At 45.6% G+C, this 18,805-nt stretch overlaps 1 protein-coding gene across 1 annotated transcript in view; it reads left to right on the forward strand.

Moving 5' to 3' along the window:
* LOC144495609 (CMP-N-acetylneuraminate-beta-galactosamide-alpha-2,3-sialyltransferase 1-like) overlaps nucleotides 1-18,805 on the forward strand; it is a 101,432-nt gene that overhangs the window by 61,326 nt on the left and 21,301 nt on the right. Inside the window, exon 3 of the mRNA XM_078215809.1 lies at nucleotides 13,682-13,875. Within this exon, the coding sequence (XP_078071935.1) occupies nucleotides 13,682-13,875 (194 nt within the window). The remainder of the gene's footprint in view (nucleotides 1-13,681; nucleotides 13,876-18,805) is intronic.

Below are 18,805 nucleotides of genomic sequence, written 5' to 3' on the forward strand. Positions count from 1 at the left end.
ATGGCCTGGACTTTCACTGAGTCGGGTTGACTCAGGAGCCCTTTAAAATTGGTGGGCTAATCACAGGATTCCCAACCCCATTCCTGGGCTGCCTAATTTTCCAGAATGCCTTCAGGAACGGGCAGCTTCCTGTCAGGAGCCCCCATCTGGCATTCCCAACCTAGCCAACTCCTCCACGATTTTCATGGAGTGAGAACCAGATTTTTCAAGAGTCGGGGTTCATGGGCCCTGTCATGAATCCTGAAATGCATGAGGGGACCTTTTGAAAGGTAACTTTAAAACGCCACCCTCATGCCACCTGTGCCAAGTCACACCCCCTCATCCTCCCCCGCATGACCCCTGCCCCCTATGCCAGGCCTTTCCACCCACACCTTCATGCCCCCAATGCCAGGCTCTGATACTTCAATGCCCATTGATCAATGCTGTCTAGAACACCAAAGTATATAATGGTATCTTTAAAAAAACCTTGAAAACTCTAATCATTGTTAAAAATTCCCCCTTGAAAAAAAAGTCCAGAAGGCAAATCCTGCACAAGAAACATGCCACTGATATATTTCTTAAAGGCACAGTATCCTCACACTGGGAATAGGATTGAGGGAGCACGTGGTATGTACTATGGACTCGGGGCAGCTCAGTGGTTAGCACTGCTGCCTCACAGCGCCAGGGGCCTGGATTCAATTCTGGTCTAAGGTGACTGCAAGTGTGGAGTTTGCTCTTTCTGCCCTTGTTTGCATGGGTTTCCTCCGGTTGCTCCGGTTTCCTCCCACAGTCTAAAGATATGCGGGTTAGATTGATTGACCATGGTAAATTGCCCCTTAGTGTCAGGGGGACTAGCCCATAACCACTACCAGAAGGGCTGGAGCAGCAGAGACCTGAGAACATATGGGAGCTTCCATTCTAAGTCACTCACCATCCTTACTTGGAAGCATTTGATTTGATTTGATTTATTATTGTCACATGTATTAGTCCTGGGGACCCGGGTTCGAATCCCACCAGGGCAGATGGTGGAATTTGAATTCAATAAAAAATATCTGGAATTAAGAATCTACTGATGACCATGAATCCATTGTCGATTGTCGGAAAAACCCATCTGGTTCACTATTGTCCTTCAGTCAAAGAAATCTGCCGTCCTTACCTGGTCTGGCCTACATGTGACTCCAGGGCCACAGCAATGTGGTTGACTCTCAACTAGGGATGGGCAATAAATGCTGGCCAGCCGGCGACGCCCATGTCCCACGAATGAATAAAAATAGAATTTTTAAAAGTATACAATGGAAAGTATTGTTTCTTGCGTGCTATTCAGACAAAGCATACCGTACATGGAGAAGGATAGGAGTGAGTGCAGAATGTATATTTTATATATATATATAATATATATAATATACACATATACATGTCTCAAGTTATAGGTTTTAGCTTAATAATCCCTTACTCGTAACAATTATTTTGTTATGTATACTGGTTTCCATTGAGTGCAATTTGTCTCTTCAATATTGGTATTCTCTATTTAATTAATTTAATTTTCTCTTTAGAGCTGATTGATTGGATTTGATTTATTATTGTCATATGTATTAGTATACAATGAAAAGTATTGTTTCTTGCACGCTATACAGACAAAGCATACTGTACATAGAGGAGGAAAGGAGAGAGTGCAGAATGTAGTGTTACAGTCATAGCTAAGGTGTAGAGAAAGATCAACTTAATGCGAGGTAGGTCCATTCAAAAGTCTGAGGGCAGCAGGGAAGAAGCTGCTCTTGAGTCGGTATATGTCCTCAGACTTTTGTATCATAGAAATCATAGAAATCATAGAAACCCTACAGTGCAGAAGGAGGCCATTCGGCCCATCGAGTCTGCACCGACCACAATCCCACCCAGGCCCTACCCCCACATATTTACCCGCTAATCCCTCTAACCTACGCATCCCAGGACTCTAAGGGGCAATTTTTAACCTGGCCAATCAACCTAACCCGCACATCTTTGGACTGTGGGAGGAAACCGGAGCACCCGGAGGAAACCCACGCAGACACGAGGAGAATGTGCAAACTCCACACAGACAGTGACCCGAGCCGGGAATCGAACCCGGGACCCTGGAGCTGTGAAGCAGCAGTGCTAACCACTGTATCTTTTCCAAGACGGAAGAAGGTAGAAGAGAGTATGTCCAGGGTGCGTGGGGTCCTTAATTATGCTGGCTGCTTTTCTTAGGCAATGGGAAGTGTAGACTGTGTTAATGGGTGGGAGGCTGGTTTGAGTGATGAACTGGGCTTCGTTCACGACCCTTTGTAGTTTCTTGCGGTCTTGGACAGAGCAGGAGCCATACCAAGTTGTGGTACAACCAAAAATAGTGCTTCCTATGGTGCATCTGTAAAGGTTGCTGAGAGTCATAGCAGACATGCCAAATTTCCTTAGTCTTCTGAGAAAGTAGAGGCGTTGGTGGGCTTTCTTAACTATAGTGTCGGCATGGAGGGAGCAGGACATGTTGTTGGTGATCTGGACACCTAAGAACTTGAAGCTCTCGACCATTTCTACTTTGTCCCCATTGATGTAGACAGGGGCATATCCTCCACTACGCTTCCTGAAGTCAATGACAATCTCTTTTGTTTTGTTGACATTGAGGGAGAGATTACTGTTGTCACACCGGTTCACCAGATTCTCTATCTTTCTCCACATTTCTCTGATTATTTATATATTTACTGCTGCCCCTTGGATTACAACATTTAGCACTTCCTTCATTTTTTTGCACTGAATTCCCAATCTCCCCAAATTTCCAATGCCATTACATAAAGCAAACCAATCTGTTTAGCAAATGTTCCCAGCAATGTGTGCACAAAGCTCTCTTATGTTTAGTCTTGTACCTGCGGGCACTCATTTTTGACTTTGCAAGAAGTGGAAACCATTTAATCTGCCCAATGCCAACATTCTATAATTTCAAACACGTTTATCATAGCATCCCATTATCTGCTGCATTCTGGCGGAAAAAATAAACATTTTTTCTTGTTCTATTTATCTGTATTTTTCAATACCACTTAGCATTCTAGTGAATCTGCATTGTACCCTCTCTAAAGCCTCAATTTCTTTAGTGTAGTGTGGAGTCTTTTACTGTACAAAGTATTCCCTTGGAGGTCATATTAAGGTTTCATATAGATTCATTAGGATTAAATTTTATATTTATCTCTGGTAATAAAACAGAATTCCATTTACTTTCATTTTTTACAGCCTTATCAACTTTTAATGCCCTGTAAGCCAAATTCCTTCTGTTCTTACAGCACAAAGGCTCCTTCCATTCAGAACAGAATTACCATTTTTTTGCCATAATGAAATGTCGCACTCTCATTCAATTCAGTCTGCCAGTTTTAGCCCATTTTCTCCATTTTATGAATACCCTGTTGCAGTTTCCTTTTGGTCTTCTAAAGATTAGCTCTCCCTCTTCATTTTATGTCATCTGCAAATATTGAACAGCTCTCTTTAGGCCGAGGAGACCCTTCGGCCTAAAGAACCCACGTAGGCTCTCTGCAAGAGCAATTTAACCAACTCCAATCCTCTGCCCTTTCCTCATCAACCGGCAAAAGCCTTTTCTCTTCAGATACTTATCCAGTTCAAAAGCCATGATTGAATTTGTCACGACCAAACACTCACGCGGCGCATTTCAGATCCAAATCACTCAAAAGGTTTGCGTCATATCACCTTTGGCTCTTTTGTCACTCAGCTGAAATAGAAGTCCTCTGGTTTTCGACCCTTCCCCCAGTGGGAATTATTTGTCTAGACCCCCTCATGATTTTGAACAGATCTAATTATTAGTTTTCTGCTTTCCTTTCTTTAAGAAGAACACAAACCTCTCCAATCTATCCTTGTATCTAATATCCCCGCTAATCATTTTGTCGATGTGTGTGTGTGGTTGATTTGTTCGAGTGAGCAATCCCTTTAATTTTTTTGGCAGGGCCGTGCATATGCAGTAATTTAAAGGGGGCAACATAAGTGTGGACTTTGTGGGGACATTCAGATTGATGCACATTATGCAGTTTACATGATACCCTACTTGATTACTCTAGTCCATCATTCCTGGAACCATTTTGATAAATCTTTTGTACACCCATACTAAAACCTTCAAATCCTTCCTAAGGTGCAATGCTCAGAAGCAAATGCAATAATCCAGCAGAGGCCATATCAGTTTTTTCTGAAGGGTTAACATAAATTCCTTGCATTAGTACTCTATGCCTCTATTTATAAAGCTTAGGATCTCCTATGCCTTACTTAACAATTTCTCAACCCATCCTACCATCTTCAAGGAAGCATAGTAGAGAACATGCCCCCGTCTACATCAATGGGGATGAAGTAGAAATGGTCGAGAGCTTCACGTTTTTAAGTGTTCAGATCATCCTATCCTGGACCCCCCATGCCCACCACCGTCTCTACTTTCTCAGAAGACTAAGGAAATTTGGCATGTCAGCTATGATTCTCACCAAATTTTACAGATGTACCAGAGAAAGCATTCTTTCTGGTAGTATCACAGCTTGGTATGGCTCCTGCTCTGCCCAAGACTGCAAGAAACCTCAAAGGGTCGTGAGTGAAGCCCAGTCCATCACACAAACCAGCCTCCCATCCATTGACTCTATCTACACTTCCCACTGCCTCAGAAAAGCAGCCAGCATAATTAAGGACCCCACACACCACCTCCTTCCATCGGGAAAAAGTCTGAGGTCACGTACCAACCGACTCAAGAACAGTTTCTTTCCTGCTGCCATCAGACTTTTGAATAGACCTACCTCGCACTCAGTTGATCTTTCTCTACACCCTAGCTATGACTATAACACTACATTCTGCACTCTCTCGTTTCCTTCTCTATGAATGGGATGCTTTGTCTGTATAGCATGCAAGAAACAATACTTTTCACTATATACTAATGCATGTGACAATAATAAATCATATCAAATCAAAAAGGATTTGAGTGTATATAACCCTGGTGGGCTTTGCTTATGTGTGTCTTTATTTTATGTTGCTTGTCTTCAATGTTCCTACCAAAATGAATCACTTCCTACTTCACTTGAATTAGTTTCATTTGCCACATGTCGACCTATTCTAACATTCTTTCTATGTTCTCTTGAAGTCTATCACTATCCTCCTCAGAGTTCACAATACATCCGAGTTTTATGCTTTCCAATTATACCCTGTCATCTCTCAAATCAAGGATCATATCCACTCCAGGTCGCAGGTTTCTGGCCAGCATCTTAACGCGACTGAACAGGCAGATTCTTGATCCACCGATCTATGGGCACATGGGGCAGGATGTCCCACAGGTAGTGGGATCTGGAACAGAGGATTTTCTTCCTTTTCTTTCCTTCTCTATCGCTGCTGTGCCTCATCAATATAATGCTGGAACTCACATGATGCAGTCTGATTCTTGATACCGCATCATGCTTTGAGCTGTGCCATACAGACAAGACTAAAGCCAGAATTTTCCGATCCCGCCAATGCCAGTGGACTTTTGGTTGGCTTGCTGCGTCCTCCACAACAGTGCCAGAAAAGCCCAGCCTGAGTCATTAACATAAGTCCAGAAAAGCAGTGGCCCTGGTATCAACCCTTGGGGATGTTCATCCAGCTGAAAGTACTCTTCAGTTATAGGCAGCAAAATGAAACAAAACTTACTCCAACAGATAAATCAAAGAAAAAGGTTTAATAAAGAAACTTCATTACTCCAACACTTGAGACCCTGGGCTATTCCACGCAATTTAACAATTCCCAACAGGTTCTTATTCATACTGAGTCAGCTGGTCAGCTGATCATCACATCATTTTGTCATTGGTTACATAGTTTATTGGGTCAGCTGACCCTTACAGCTTGTTACCATTGGTCACACTACAACAGATCAAATGTTATCATCAGTTACATAACAGAGGAACTCCACTTTATACCTTCCTCCCATACAAAAACTATTTGCCACTATGTTTTCTTGTTACTCAGCCAACTTCGTACCCATGCCGCAATTGTCCCTTTTATTTCATAGGCTTCAACTCTGCTGGTAAGCCTATTTCGAGGCACTCTATCGAGCACCTTTTGGAATTCCATAGACACTACAACAAACACATTACCCTCAACAACCTTCCAGGTTACTTCATCAAAAAACTCAATCAAGTTAGTTAAACATGATTTGCCCTAAAAAAAATCGATATTGTTTTTTCTCAATTAATGCACACTCATCCAAGTAACTATTAATTTTGTTCCAGATTATACATCACTGAAATTAAATCAACTGACCTGTAGTTTGCTTCAATTATCCTGACACCATTTTTTGAATAAGGTAACATTTTCAGTTCTCCACTCCTCTGGTGAAATCCCTGTATCTAAAGAGAATTGGAAGATTATACCCAGTACCTTTGGGATTTCTACCTTTCCTTCTTTCATCATTCCTAGATGCATTCCATCAGTCCCGATGACTTTTCAACTACAGCCAGCCTTCCAAATTTAAGCCCATTGTTCTTTGTTGTCTCTTTTTCACCAGGACTTTGGCAGAATCTTATTCCTTGGTGAAAATGCTAAGTACTCATTTAATATCTTAGCCATATCCTCTACAAATATAAATCCCCAATCTGATCACTAATCAACCCCACCCATCCTCTTGGCACCCTTTTATTGCCTATTTGACGATAAAATACTTTTGAATTCCCATTTATGTTAGCTGCTTCTTCATTTCTGATATATCCGTCTTTCTTACTTCCTTTCTCACTTTTGCGCTGAACTTTGTATATTGGACCCATTTCTTATTGGTACCGTCTGGCATCCAAAGAAACTAGCCCAGTCCATCATGCAAACCAGCCTCCCATCCATTGACTCCACCTACACTTCCTGCTGCCTCAGAAAAACAGCCAGCACAATCAAGGCCCCCATGCACCTTAGACATACTCTCTTCTACCTTCTTCCCTTGGGAAAAAGATACAAAATTCTGAGAACACATACCAATCGACTCAAGAAAAGCTTTTTCCCTGCTGCCATCAAACTTTTGAATGGACCCACCTTATATTAAGTTGATCTTTCTCTGCACACTAGCTATGACTGTAACACTACATTCTAAACTCTCTCCTTTCCTTCTCTATGAACGGTATGTTTTATCTGTATAGCGTGCAAGAAACAATACTTTTCACTGTAACCCAATACATGTGACAATAATAAATCAAATCAAAAAACCAAATGGCATCAGTCATACACATCCTTTTTCTGCTTTATCTTACTCTCTATCCCTTTCGTGATCTAGGGAGCTCTAGTTTTGATTGCTGTACCTTTTCCCGTCATGGAATATATCGCAACTATACCCAATCATCTTGACTGGAAATGCACTGATCAAGAAAATTGTCCTCAGTACACTTCGGAAACCCTTTTCCATCTATACCTATTACACTATTGCTACAAGATTATTCAAATCCCCCATTAGCACAATTCTATAGTACTTGCATTTCTCTGTAATTTCCCTGCAAAATTGTTCCTCTGTATGAAGGTTTTTCCACTAGTCGGAAAAACTAGAACCAGAGGGCACAACCTCAGGCTCACGGGACAATCCTTTAAAACAGAGATGAGGAGGAATTTCTTCAGCCAGAGAGTGGTGAATCTGTGGAACTCTTTGCTGCAAAAGGGGGCCAGGTCATTGAGTGTCTTTAAGACAGAGATAGATAGGTTCTTGATTAATAAGGGGATCAGGGATTATAGGGAAAAGGCAGGAGAATAGGGCTGAGAAAAAAATCAGCCATGATTGAATGGCAGAGCAGACCCGATGGGCCGAGTGGCCTAATTCTGCTTCTATGTCTTATGGTCTTATGTTATCTTTCTCACTAGTTTGGTGGCCTATAGAAAATATAGGCCAGTGGTATAATGGCACATCTATGGTTTCTTAACTCCACCAAATAGAATCTGACCTTGCCTCACCAAGCCACCCTCTTCCATGAGCACATATTAACTTAATCAACACTGCCACACCTCCTCCTATCTTTCCTGAATACCTTGTATCCAGGAATATTTAGTACCCAGTCCAACCCTATTTTTGAGTCAGGTTTTCATTATCACTACAACATTATATTCCTTGAAATATAACATACAAACCTATGGCTGGTTCTGCCTGCAGCTCACCAGCCTTATTTAGCACGCTTCATGTTTTTAGGTAGAATTAGATCTGAATTAGATCTTGTCGTATTTCCCTTTAGTCTGAGCTCATTTCATACCTTACCATTCTTTACTCGAATGCTATCTGCATCTCTCAATCCTCTGTGTATCTTGTTTCTGGTTTCTAACGCTGCATCCTGCTTCTCATCCCTCTGCTAAATTAAATTAAAGGCCAGAATGTTACCATTGTTCATGCCGGCAGGATTTTCCCATCCTGCTGTCGTCAACCAAGAGCTGGCTGGCCGTTAAATTCTCCGACCTCGGTGCAGCGAGAACTTAGTGTGAACGGCAGGTAAAATCGCGCCCAAACACTACCACAGCTATTAAGACTATTCATCCAGAAACTCAGCTAATGTTCTGGGGATAGATAAGTTGCCGGGTCCGGATGGGATGTACCCCAGGTTACTGTGGGAGACGAGGGAAGAGATTGCAGAGCCTCTGGCGATGATCTTTGCGTCGTCGATGGAGACGGGAGAGGTGCCAGAGGATTGGAGGATTGCGGATGTGGTTCCTATTTTCAAGAAGGGGAATAGGGAGAGCCCAGGAAATTACCGACCGGTGAGTCTAACCTCAGTGGTTGGAAAGCTGATGGAGAAGATCCTGAGGGACAAGATTTATGAGCATTTAGAGAGGTTTAGTGTGCTCAGGAATACTCAGCATGGCTTTGTCAAAGGCAGATCGTGCCTTACGAGCCTGGTGGAGTTCTTCGAAAATGTGACTAAACACATTGACGAAGGGAAAGCGGTAGATGTGGTTTATATGGATTTTAGCAAGGCGTTCGATAAGGTCCCCCATGCAAGGCTTGTAGAAAAAGTGAGAGGGCATGAGATCCAAGAGGTTGCTGCCTTGTGGATCCAGAACTGGCTTGCCCAAAGGAGTAAACACAGTAAGAGGTTTAACAACACCAGGTTAAAGTCCAACAGGTTTATTTGGTAGCAAAAGCCACACAAGCTTTCGCAGCTCCAAGCCCCTTCTTCAGGTGAAGAAGAGGCTTGGAGCTCCGAAAGCTTGTGTGGCTTTTGCTACCAAATAAACCTGTCGGACTTTAACCTGGTGTTGTTAAACTTCTTACTGTGTTTACCCCAGTCCAACGCCGGCATCTCCACATCTTGCCCAAAGGAGGCAGAGAGTGTGTATAGATGGATCTTTTTCTAAATGGAGGTCAGTGACCAGTGGAGTGCCCCGGGGATCTGTTCTGGGACCCTTGCTGTTTGTCATTTTCATAAATGGCCTGGATGAGGAAGTGGAGGGATGGGTTGGTAAGTTTGCCGACGACACGAAGGTTGGTGGGGTTGTGGATAGTCTGGAGGGATGTCAGAAGTTACAGAGGGTCATAGATAGGATGCAAGACTGGGCGGAGAAGTGGCAGATGGACTTCAACCCAGATAAATGCGTAGTGGTCCATTTTGGCAGGTCAAATGGGATGAAGGAGTACAATATAAAGGGAAAGACTCTTAGTACTGTGGAGGATCAGAAGGGCCTTGGGGTCCGGGTCCATAGGACTCTAAAATCGGCCCCGCAGGTGGAGGAGGTGGTTAAGAAGGCGTATGGTGTGCTGGCCTTTATCAATCGAGGGATTGAGTTTAGGAGTTCGGGGATAATGATGCAGCTATATAAGACCCTCGTCAGACCCCACTTGGAGTACTGTGCTCAGTTCTGGTCACCTCATTACAGGAAGGATGTGGAAAAGATTGAAAGGGTGCAGAGGCGATTTACAAGGATGTTGCCTGGATTGAGTGGCATGCCTTATGAGGATAGGCTGAGGGAGCTCGATCTTTTCTCCTTGGAGAGATGTAGGATGAGAGGAGACCTAATAGAGGTATATAAGATGTTGAGAGGCATAGATCGGGTGGACTCTCAGAGGCTTTTACCCAGGGTGGAAATGACTGCTACGAGAGGACACGGGTTTAAGGTGCTGGGGGATAGATACAGGGGAAATGTTAGGGGGAAGTTTTTCACACAGAGGGTGATGGGCGAGTGGAATCGGCTGCCGTCAGTGGTGGTGGAGGCAAACTCAATAGGGTCTTTTAAGAGACTCCTGGATGAGTACATGGGACTTAATAGGATGGAGGTTTATAGGTAGACCTAAAAGGTAGGGATATGTTCGGCACAACTTGTGGGGCCGAAGGGCCTGTTTTGTGCTGTAGTTTTCTATGTTTCTATGTTCTATGACCGAGGTTCGTATCCCACTATGGCAAGTGGTAGAATTTGAATTCAATAAAAAATATCTGGAATTAAGAATCTACTGATGACCATAAAACCATTGTCGATTGTTAGAAAAACCCATCTGGTTCAGTAATGTCCTTTAGGGAAGGAAATCTGCCGACCTTACCTGGTTTGGTCTACAGAGCCACAGCAATAGAATCATAAAAACCCTATAGCGCAGAAAGAGGCCATTTGGCCCATCCAATCTTCACCGACCACAATCCCACCCAGGCCCTGCCCCCATATCCCTCCATATTTACCCACTAATCCCTCTAACCTACGCATCTCAGGACGCTAAGGGGTAATTTTAGCACGGCCTATCAACCTAACCCGCACATCTTTGGACTGTGGGAGGAAACCGGAGCACCTGGAGGAAACCCACGCGGACATGAGGAGAATGTGCAAACTCCACACAGACAGTGACCCAAGCCGGGAATCGAACCCAGGTCCCTGGAGCTGTGAAGCAGCAGTGCTAACCACTGTGCTACCATGCCGCCCAGCAGTGTGGCAGGGTTCTTGAATATGCATGTCTGATTTGCCGAACTTTTGCCCTCTGTCCGTCCCTCCCAGAACCATGGTCGGGACCATAAGGGAAGGCGATGACCTAGTGGTATTATCACTGGACTATTAATCCAGAAACTCAGCTAATGTTTTGGGGACCCGGGTTCGAATCCTGCCACGGCAGATGGTGGAATTTGAATTCAATAAAAATCACCTGGAATTAAGAATCTACTGATGACCATGAAACCATTGTCAATTGTTGGAAAACCCCATCTGGTTCAGTAATGTCCTTTCGGGAAGGAAATCTGCCATCCTTACCTGGTCTGGCCTACATGTGACTCCAGAGCCACAGCAATGTGGTTGACACTCTCGAGCAACTAGGGATGGGCAATAAATGCTGGCCAGCCAGTGATGCCCAGGTCCAGTGAATGAATAAAACAAAAGGAAATTCCTCTCGTCGGGAACGGGGAAGCGAATTGAATACCTGATGGTTGGGTTCTTTTAAACTGTTTCAAGGTTGTTAGTTACAGTCCAGGCAGGGCTTGAACACATTGGCTTCTTTTGGATGAGATGTTAAACTGAGCTTCCATCTGCCTCCTTGGTTAGGTGTAAGACATCCAGTGGCACTGTTTTGGAGAAGAGCAGGGGAGTTATCCTGGTGTTTATCCCTCAGTCAACATCATAATTTGACGAAGATGAGGATATTCTCACAAACATGTCACCATCAAAACAGATTGACTGACTTGTAGGCTGTTTAAAGGACTTTAGAGTCATAGAATCCCGACAGTGTAGAAAGAGGCCATTCAGCCCATCGATTTGCACCAACCCTCTGAAGAGCCTCTTACCCAGGCCCACTTCCCCCACCCTCTCCCGTAAACTCGCGCATTTACCATGGCTAATCTACCTAACTGATACTAAGGGACAATTTAGCATGGCATATCCACTTAACCTGCCCATCTTTGGAGTGTGGGAAGAAACCAGAGCACCCGGAGGAAGCCCACACAGACACGGGGAGAATGTGCAAACTCCACGCTTGAGGCTGGAATTGAACCCGGATCCCTGGCGCTGTGAGGCAGCAGTGCTAACCACTGTGCCACCATGCCAGCCATATAATAAGTGATAGCACTTCGAAAGTAATTTGTTAGCTGTGAAACACCCTGGACACCTGAAGAGGTGTAAGATGCAACTTAATGGTTATGTAAAGGAGCTATATCAATTCAACCACCCATTTTATATCACTCCTGACTTTCATTTCCATTCATTTCAATTAGTCCCAAAGTCAAATTTGCCCCCAGTGCTACAAATTAACGAACTATTTACGTCAGAATGTGAGCCAACCATTAGGCAGACAACCTTAGTCATTATGCACAATCGACCAATGCATAATAAGTTTATTGCATCTTCATTGACTTTTATTGGATCTTGCTGCATCCTTACTGGAGACCAAACAGCGTTATAATAAAGTTAACTATTTCTATATATGCCAAAATACAGAAGGATTGTAAATGTTACACCTTGATCCATAGATAAAAGGATAAACTTGGCGATTCCAGGCCAGTCCATTTAACATTTATGCTGGGTAACTTTTAAAAACAATAATCTGGGAGAAATGACCCGGACGAGCATTGATTAATAAAGGATAGCTAACATGGATTTATTAAAGGCTAATGACTAATTGATTGAGTGTTTTGATGAGGTAACAAAGAGTGTGGATAAGGGCATTGTAGTTGATGTTGTGAATATGGACTTTCAAAAGGCAATTTTCTTATATTCGTTCATGGGATGTGGGTATTGCTGGCTGGCTTATTTGGCTATTTCATAACATAACAGATATTTGGCTTGTGTGGAAAATGGAAACCCATAGCATAAAAAGGAGCATTGGGTACAAAATTGTCTAAGGGAGAGAAAACAATGAGTTGTGGTGAATGCTAGTTTATCAGAACAGAGGGATGTATACACTGGAGTTTGCACCCGGCTCAGTACTGGGATTACTGCTGTTTTTAATTATATGTAATAACTAGGACTTGGAGGTACAGAGTACAATTTTGAAACTTGCAGATGACATGAAACTCGCAAGTGTTGTAGGTGGTGAGGAAGGTATGAATCGACTTCAAGACTCAGACAGCTGGTGGAATGGCCATCAGGGCGGATGTAATTCAGTGCAGAATATTAGGTTCTATTTTAGTACAAGGATTGAGGTTGAAAATGGAGGCAAAATGGTACTATTTTAAAGGGAGTGGAAGAACAGAGGGAGCTGGGTAGACAGTTGTGCACAATTCTCTGAAGGTGGCAGGACAGATCAGTACAGCATGTGGATCCTGGGCTTTGTAAATAGAAGAATACAGCACCAAAGTCAACAAGTTGGGTAGTTTGGGTCCAATGCCAGGCATGGCACTTTAGGTGATCGTGAAGGCTTTGGAGAGGGTAAGGAGATTTAGTGACATGGTTTGGGGATGTGTGCCGACTGAAGTGTTGTCCTCGGAGCAGTGAAGATTCAGAGGAGATTTGATTCAGATCTTTAAAACCATGAAGGATAAAGAGATGTCTGAAGGGTGGAATACAAGATGGCACAGGTATAAGGTGATTGGGGGAAGTTTTAGGAGCAACGTGAAAAAAAACAAATTGTAGCCTTCGAAAGGGAGTTGGATAAGTACTTGGACAAAAAGAATTGCCGGGTATAAGAATAAAGGAGTGGGCTTAACTAGATTGTTGAAAGGAGCTGGTGCAGATTCAATGGGTCGCCTTGCGTTCTGTACAGTGTTATGATTTGATGTAATATTGCTGGGTATAAACTAATGAATCACCTTTTTTTTCAAATATTACCTTCCCATAGAGGCTTCAACAAGAAAAAAACCCATCCAATCTTAGTGACATAATGGAAGAACTATTTAATCTGTTTCCGGGGGACAATATGTTCATGGACCAGGGAGCAAACAGATGTAGGACATGTGCTGTTGTAGGAAATTCTGGCAATTTAAAAGGATCCAAATATGGACCATCAATTGACGCCAATGATTTAATCATGAGGTAAGATGCTTGGTGTTAAAATTAGGATGTTGCCCACTTATTTGAGATGCGAATTGCAAGTTCAGAATTCAAATAGAATATTGCTCATGATGCCATGCCTGCAGATAGAATTTCTCAAACAACTATGCAATGCTTTTTATTTAACTTAAGCAGTGAAAGGAGGAGAGAAAGAAAATTGGACGGACAACAAAAAAGAAAGTATACAAACCTCTTTGTAAATTGGACACACGGCTCAACATCTACATGAAGGGGACATACTTAATACAATGTTTCTCTTGTGCGGCTCTCCGATGTTTGTTCACTTACCCTAGATTGGGCTTGTCGACTGCTAGTGATTGGAATCTGAGAGAAACTTGGTTCAGTTGGCAGTCTCGCCTCTGGATCAGAATGTGGAGCCACATTCCAAAATATGGAGCTCAACATTGTAGGATATGACATTCCAGTGCACCACTGAGAGAGTGCTACGTTAGCAGAGAACCTGCTCTTCTGATGAGGCCAAATAGGGATCTTGAACACTCACCTGAGACCAGCACCCGGTTCAGGTAAGCAGTGAAGATCTCAATGCACCGTTTGTCAACAGGCAGGGAATTCTGTGTCCTTGTGTTTCTCCAGCAAACGAACCAAGCTATTTAACTGTTTAATCATCGTGTTTTTGCTTGTGAGGTCTTGCTTTGTGCAAAAATGGTTCCTGTGTTCTGCCGCAATTCAAAGTAATTCTCTTTCCTGTGAAATGCTTTGAGATATCACAGCTATTTCCCCAGCTGAGATTAGATAAAACAGCAGATTGTCAGAGTGGTTCACCAGGTGTGGTGAACCATTGTTGGTTCCCACCAGGTAGTGCTGAGCCATGGTCTGGCCAGTACTATGAGTCTGTAGATATGTTACTGTTGGGGTTAGGGTTGGGCTGTTCTACCTGTTAATATAGTTGTTATGGTACACCCCAGTCGGCTCCGCCTCCTGGGAGAGGTATAAAGGTCACTGCTCTGCCTGGTGACCCTTTAGTCTGGGGTCGTATACTGTATATGGTAGCTCTGTTATTGTTGGCAATAAAAGCCTTTATTTCCCGAGTACATCACGCCTCTTGTGTGTTATATCGCGCATCAATTTTATTGCCAACAAGTAAATTCTTTTTTTTCTAAAAACGACAAAGAAAACATGGAGCAAATGCTTAAACCCGAACGGCTTACGTTGGACCCACGTGCGGCGGGAGCATCGAACACTTTTGACCACTGGTTGAAGTGTTTCCAAGATTACCTCGACGCCTCCACAGCGGTCCACAACGACGCCGACAGACTCCGGGTCTTCCACGCGAGGGTAAGCGACGCTGTATACCTAGCGATCCGTGGGGCCACCGACTACAAAGGGGCCCTCGAGCTTCTCAAGAAGCTATACAACAAACCGCCGAATGAGATGCATGCTCGATACCTTCTAGCCACTCGACGGCGGCAGCCCGGCGAAACGACGGAACAGGACGCGTGCGAGCTTCAACAGCTAGCCAGAGCCTGCAACTGCAAGGCAGTGTCGGCAGACCAGTACATGAATGACCTAGCTCGAGATGCGTTCGTGGCGGGAATCGGCTCGTCGTACATCCGCCTTCGGCTGTTGGAGCAAGGTAACCTCGATCTCACTAAATCCATAGAGTTAGCTGACGCTCTAGAAATGGCCTCCAAAAGTCTGGCGATGTACCCCGACGACCACGTAGAGACAGCGTGTCAGGGGCAGTCACAGACCCCACTTCATTCAGTGGGACCGAAAAACTGCGCGATTGCGTTCCCAGCCTCGGACCTGACAACGGCAGCAGCTCCAGGTGGCCCGCGGTGTTACTTCTGTGGGGGGGGTGAAACACCCTCGGCAGCGATGTCCAGCTAAAGCGGTGTTGTGCTCCACCTGCAGCAAGAAGGGGCACTATTCCAAGGTATGCCGGTCCAAACTTCCATCCAAGAACAGCAGTGCGGCGTGTGACTCCCCGGAGCCGGCCTCCTTGTCTTCTGCATCTTCAAGGTCTTCTACCACGTGCGATTCCAGGACGTCGCCATTCCGAACGACGGAGTCGCAAGACACGTGCGACCTGCAGGGGCCGCAGGTTTTGGCGCCATCGTCTACGTGCGACCTATGGGGGCAGCCATTTTGGTCGGCACCGACCGCGAATGACCAGCAGGGGTCGTCATCAACCATCTCAGCTGCCTGCAGTTGCGCCCACGAACCAACAGTGGCGTCGATCATCCTGGACCAGGCCAAGCCTCACAGACTCGACAAGTCCATGATGGACATACAGGTAAACAAACGCCCGATTTATTGTTTGTTTGACAGCGGGAGCATGGAGAGCTTCATTCACCCAGACACCGTGAAGCGGTGTGGTCTCCAGATTCGAACTGTCAAGCAGACAATTTTGATGGCGTCAAGGTCCCGGTCTGTCACCGTGCTAGGGAGTTGCGTGGTCAATCTGACGGTGCAGGGCACGGTTTACGAGAACTTCAAGCTCCTTGTGTTACCGCACCTTTGTGCGCCAATACTCCTAGGACTAGATTTTATGGTCCACTTGAAGAGTGTAACCCTGCAATACGGTGGGCCACTCCCTCCGCTTTCAGTGGGAGACCCGCAGCCTCTAAATTGCCCAACGCGCTCCACATGTAGTCTCTCAACGCTTAGGATTACCACACCCTCCCTATTCCAGAATCTCGTGCCAGGCTGCAAGCCCATCGCAACAAAGAGCAGGCGTTACAGCGCTGAGGATCGGATCTTCATTCGATCTGAAGTTCAGCGGCTCCTCAAGGAAGGGATCATCCAACCTAGCGCTAGTCCTTGGAGAGCGCAAGTCGTGGTGGTTTAAGAATGGGAACAAACCCCGGATGGTCATAGACTATAGTCAGACCATTAACAGATACACGCAGCTGGATGCGTATCCCCTCCCGCGCATATCTGACATGGACAATCAGATTGCGCAGTACCGGGTGTTCTCCACCATCGACTTAAAATCTGCTTACCACCAGCTCCCCATTCGCCCAGAGGACTGACAATACACGGCCTTTGAGGCGGATGGTCGCCTGTACCATTTTGTAAGGATTCCTTTTGGTGTCACGAATGGGGTCTTGGTCTTCCAGCGTGCTATGGACTGAATGGTGGACCAGAACGGGCTGCGGGCTACCTTCCCGTACCTGGAAAACGTCACCATCTGCGGCCATGACCAGCAGGACCACGATGCCAACCTTCTTAGATTCTTACGCACTGCATCTCGCCTGAATCTGACCTACAACAGGGAGAAGTGTGTATTTCGCACGCGCCGCCTAGCTATCCTCGGATACGTGGTGGAAAACGGGGTCCTTGGCCCTGATCCAGACCGTATGCGTCCTCTCCTCGAACTTCCCCTGCCCACTAGCGTCAAAGCACTGAGAAGATGCTTAGGCTTCTTCTCATACTACGCACAGTGGGTTCCCAATTACGCGGACAAAGCCCGTCCGCTCATCAAGTCTACCTCTTTTCCCCTAGCACCAGAGGCTTGCTTAGCCTTTGCAAGAATAAAAGCCGACATCGCGAAAGCCACGATGCACGCTATCGATGAGTCCATCCCCTTCCAGGTGGAGAGTGATGCATCTGATTTCGCCCTGGCCGCCACACTTAACCAGGCGGGCAGGCCTGTCGCCTTTTTTTCTCGCACCCTCCAAGGCCCTGAAATTCGACATTCGGCGGTGGAAAAGGAGGCCCAGGCCATTGTGGAGGCCGTCCGGCATTGGCGCCATTACTTGGCGGGAAAACGGTTCACTCTGCTCACGGACCAGCGGTCCGTGGCGTTCATGTTCAACAACACGTTACGGGGTAAGATCAAGAATGATAAGATCTTGAGGTGGAGAATCGAACTCTCCACCTACAATTATGATATCATGTATCGTCCAGGGAAGCTCAACGAGCCCTCGGATGCCCTGTCGCGTGGAACATGCGCTAGTATGCAGGAGAATTGATTGCAGGCTCTCCACAATGACCTCTGCCATCCGGGGGTCACTCGGCTCTTCCACTTCATAAAAGCCCGGAATCTGCCCTACTCGGTGGAGGATGTCAGGTCCATAACCAGAAGCTGCCGGGTATGCGCGGAATGCAAACCGCACTTCTACCGACCTGACAGGGCACAACTCGTTAAGGCCACTCGTCCATTCGAAAGACTGAGTGTGGACTTTAAGGGCCCCCTTCCCTCGACAGATCGGAACGTGTACTTCCTCAATGTGGTTGATGAGTACTCACGATTCCCCTTTGTCATTCCCTGTTCTGATATGACCGCTGCCACGGTTATCAAGGCATTTCGTGATCTTTTCACCCTGTTTGGTTACCCCTGTTATATCCACAGCGATAGGGGCTCGTCGTTCATGAGCGATGACTTGAGGCAATACCTGCTCTCATATGGGATTGCCTCTAGTAGAACCACGAGCTACAACCCTAGGGGTAACGGACAGGTCGAACGAGAGAATGCTACAGTCTGGAAGGCTGTCTTACTGGCGTTGAGGTCTAAAGGTCTTCCAGTCTCCCGTTGGCAAGAGGTACTCCCTGATGCGCTCCACTCCATATGCTCACTCCTGTGTACGGCAACCAACGCTACTCCTCATGAGAGAATGTTTTCATTCCCTCGGAAGTCTTCCTCTGGGACCTCTTGGTTGACGTACTCAGGACCTGTCCTCCTGCGGCGACATGTTAGGACCCGCAAGTCCGACCCTTTGGTTGAACAGGTCCATCTCCTCCACGCCAACCCTCAGTATGCCTACGTGGCATATCCTGACGGGCGAGAGGACACGGTCTCGATTCGAGATCTGGCGCCAGCAGGGGGCTTGGAAACCCCTGTCGCTCCCACACCTCCTGTTAGGGACCCCCCAACCATTATTTCCCCTCCTGACACGGCGCGGGCAGTACTGGGACCACCACTTAACCCTCTTACTCCCGTGTACAG

The sequence above is a fragment of the Mustelus asterias genome, chromosome 7, assembly GCF_964213995.1.
Source record: "Mustelus asterias chromosome 7, sMusAst1.hap1.1, whole genome shotgun sequence".
NCBI lineage: Eukaryota > Metazoa > Chordata > Chondrichthyes > Carcharhiniformes > Triakidae > Mustelus > Mustelus asterias.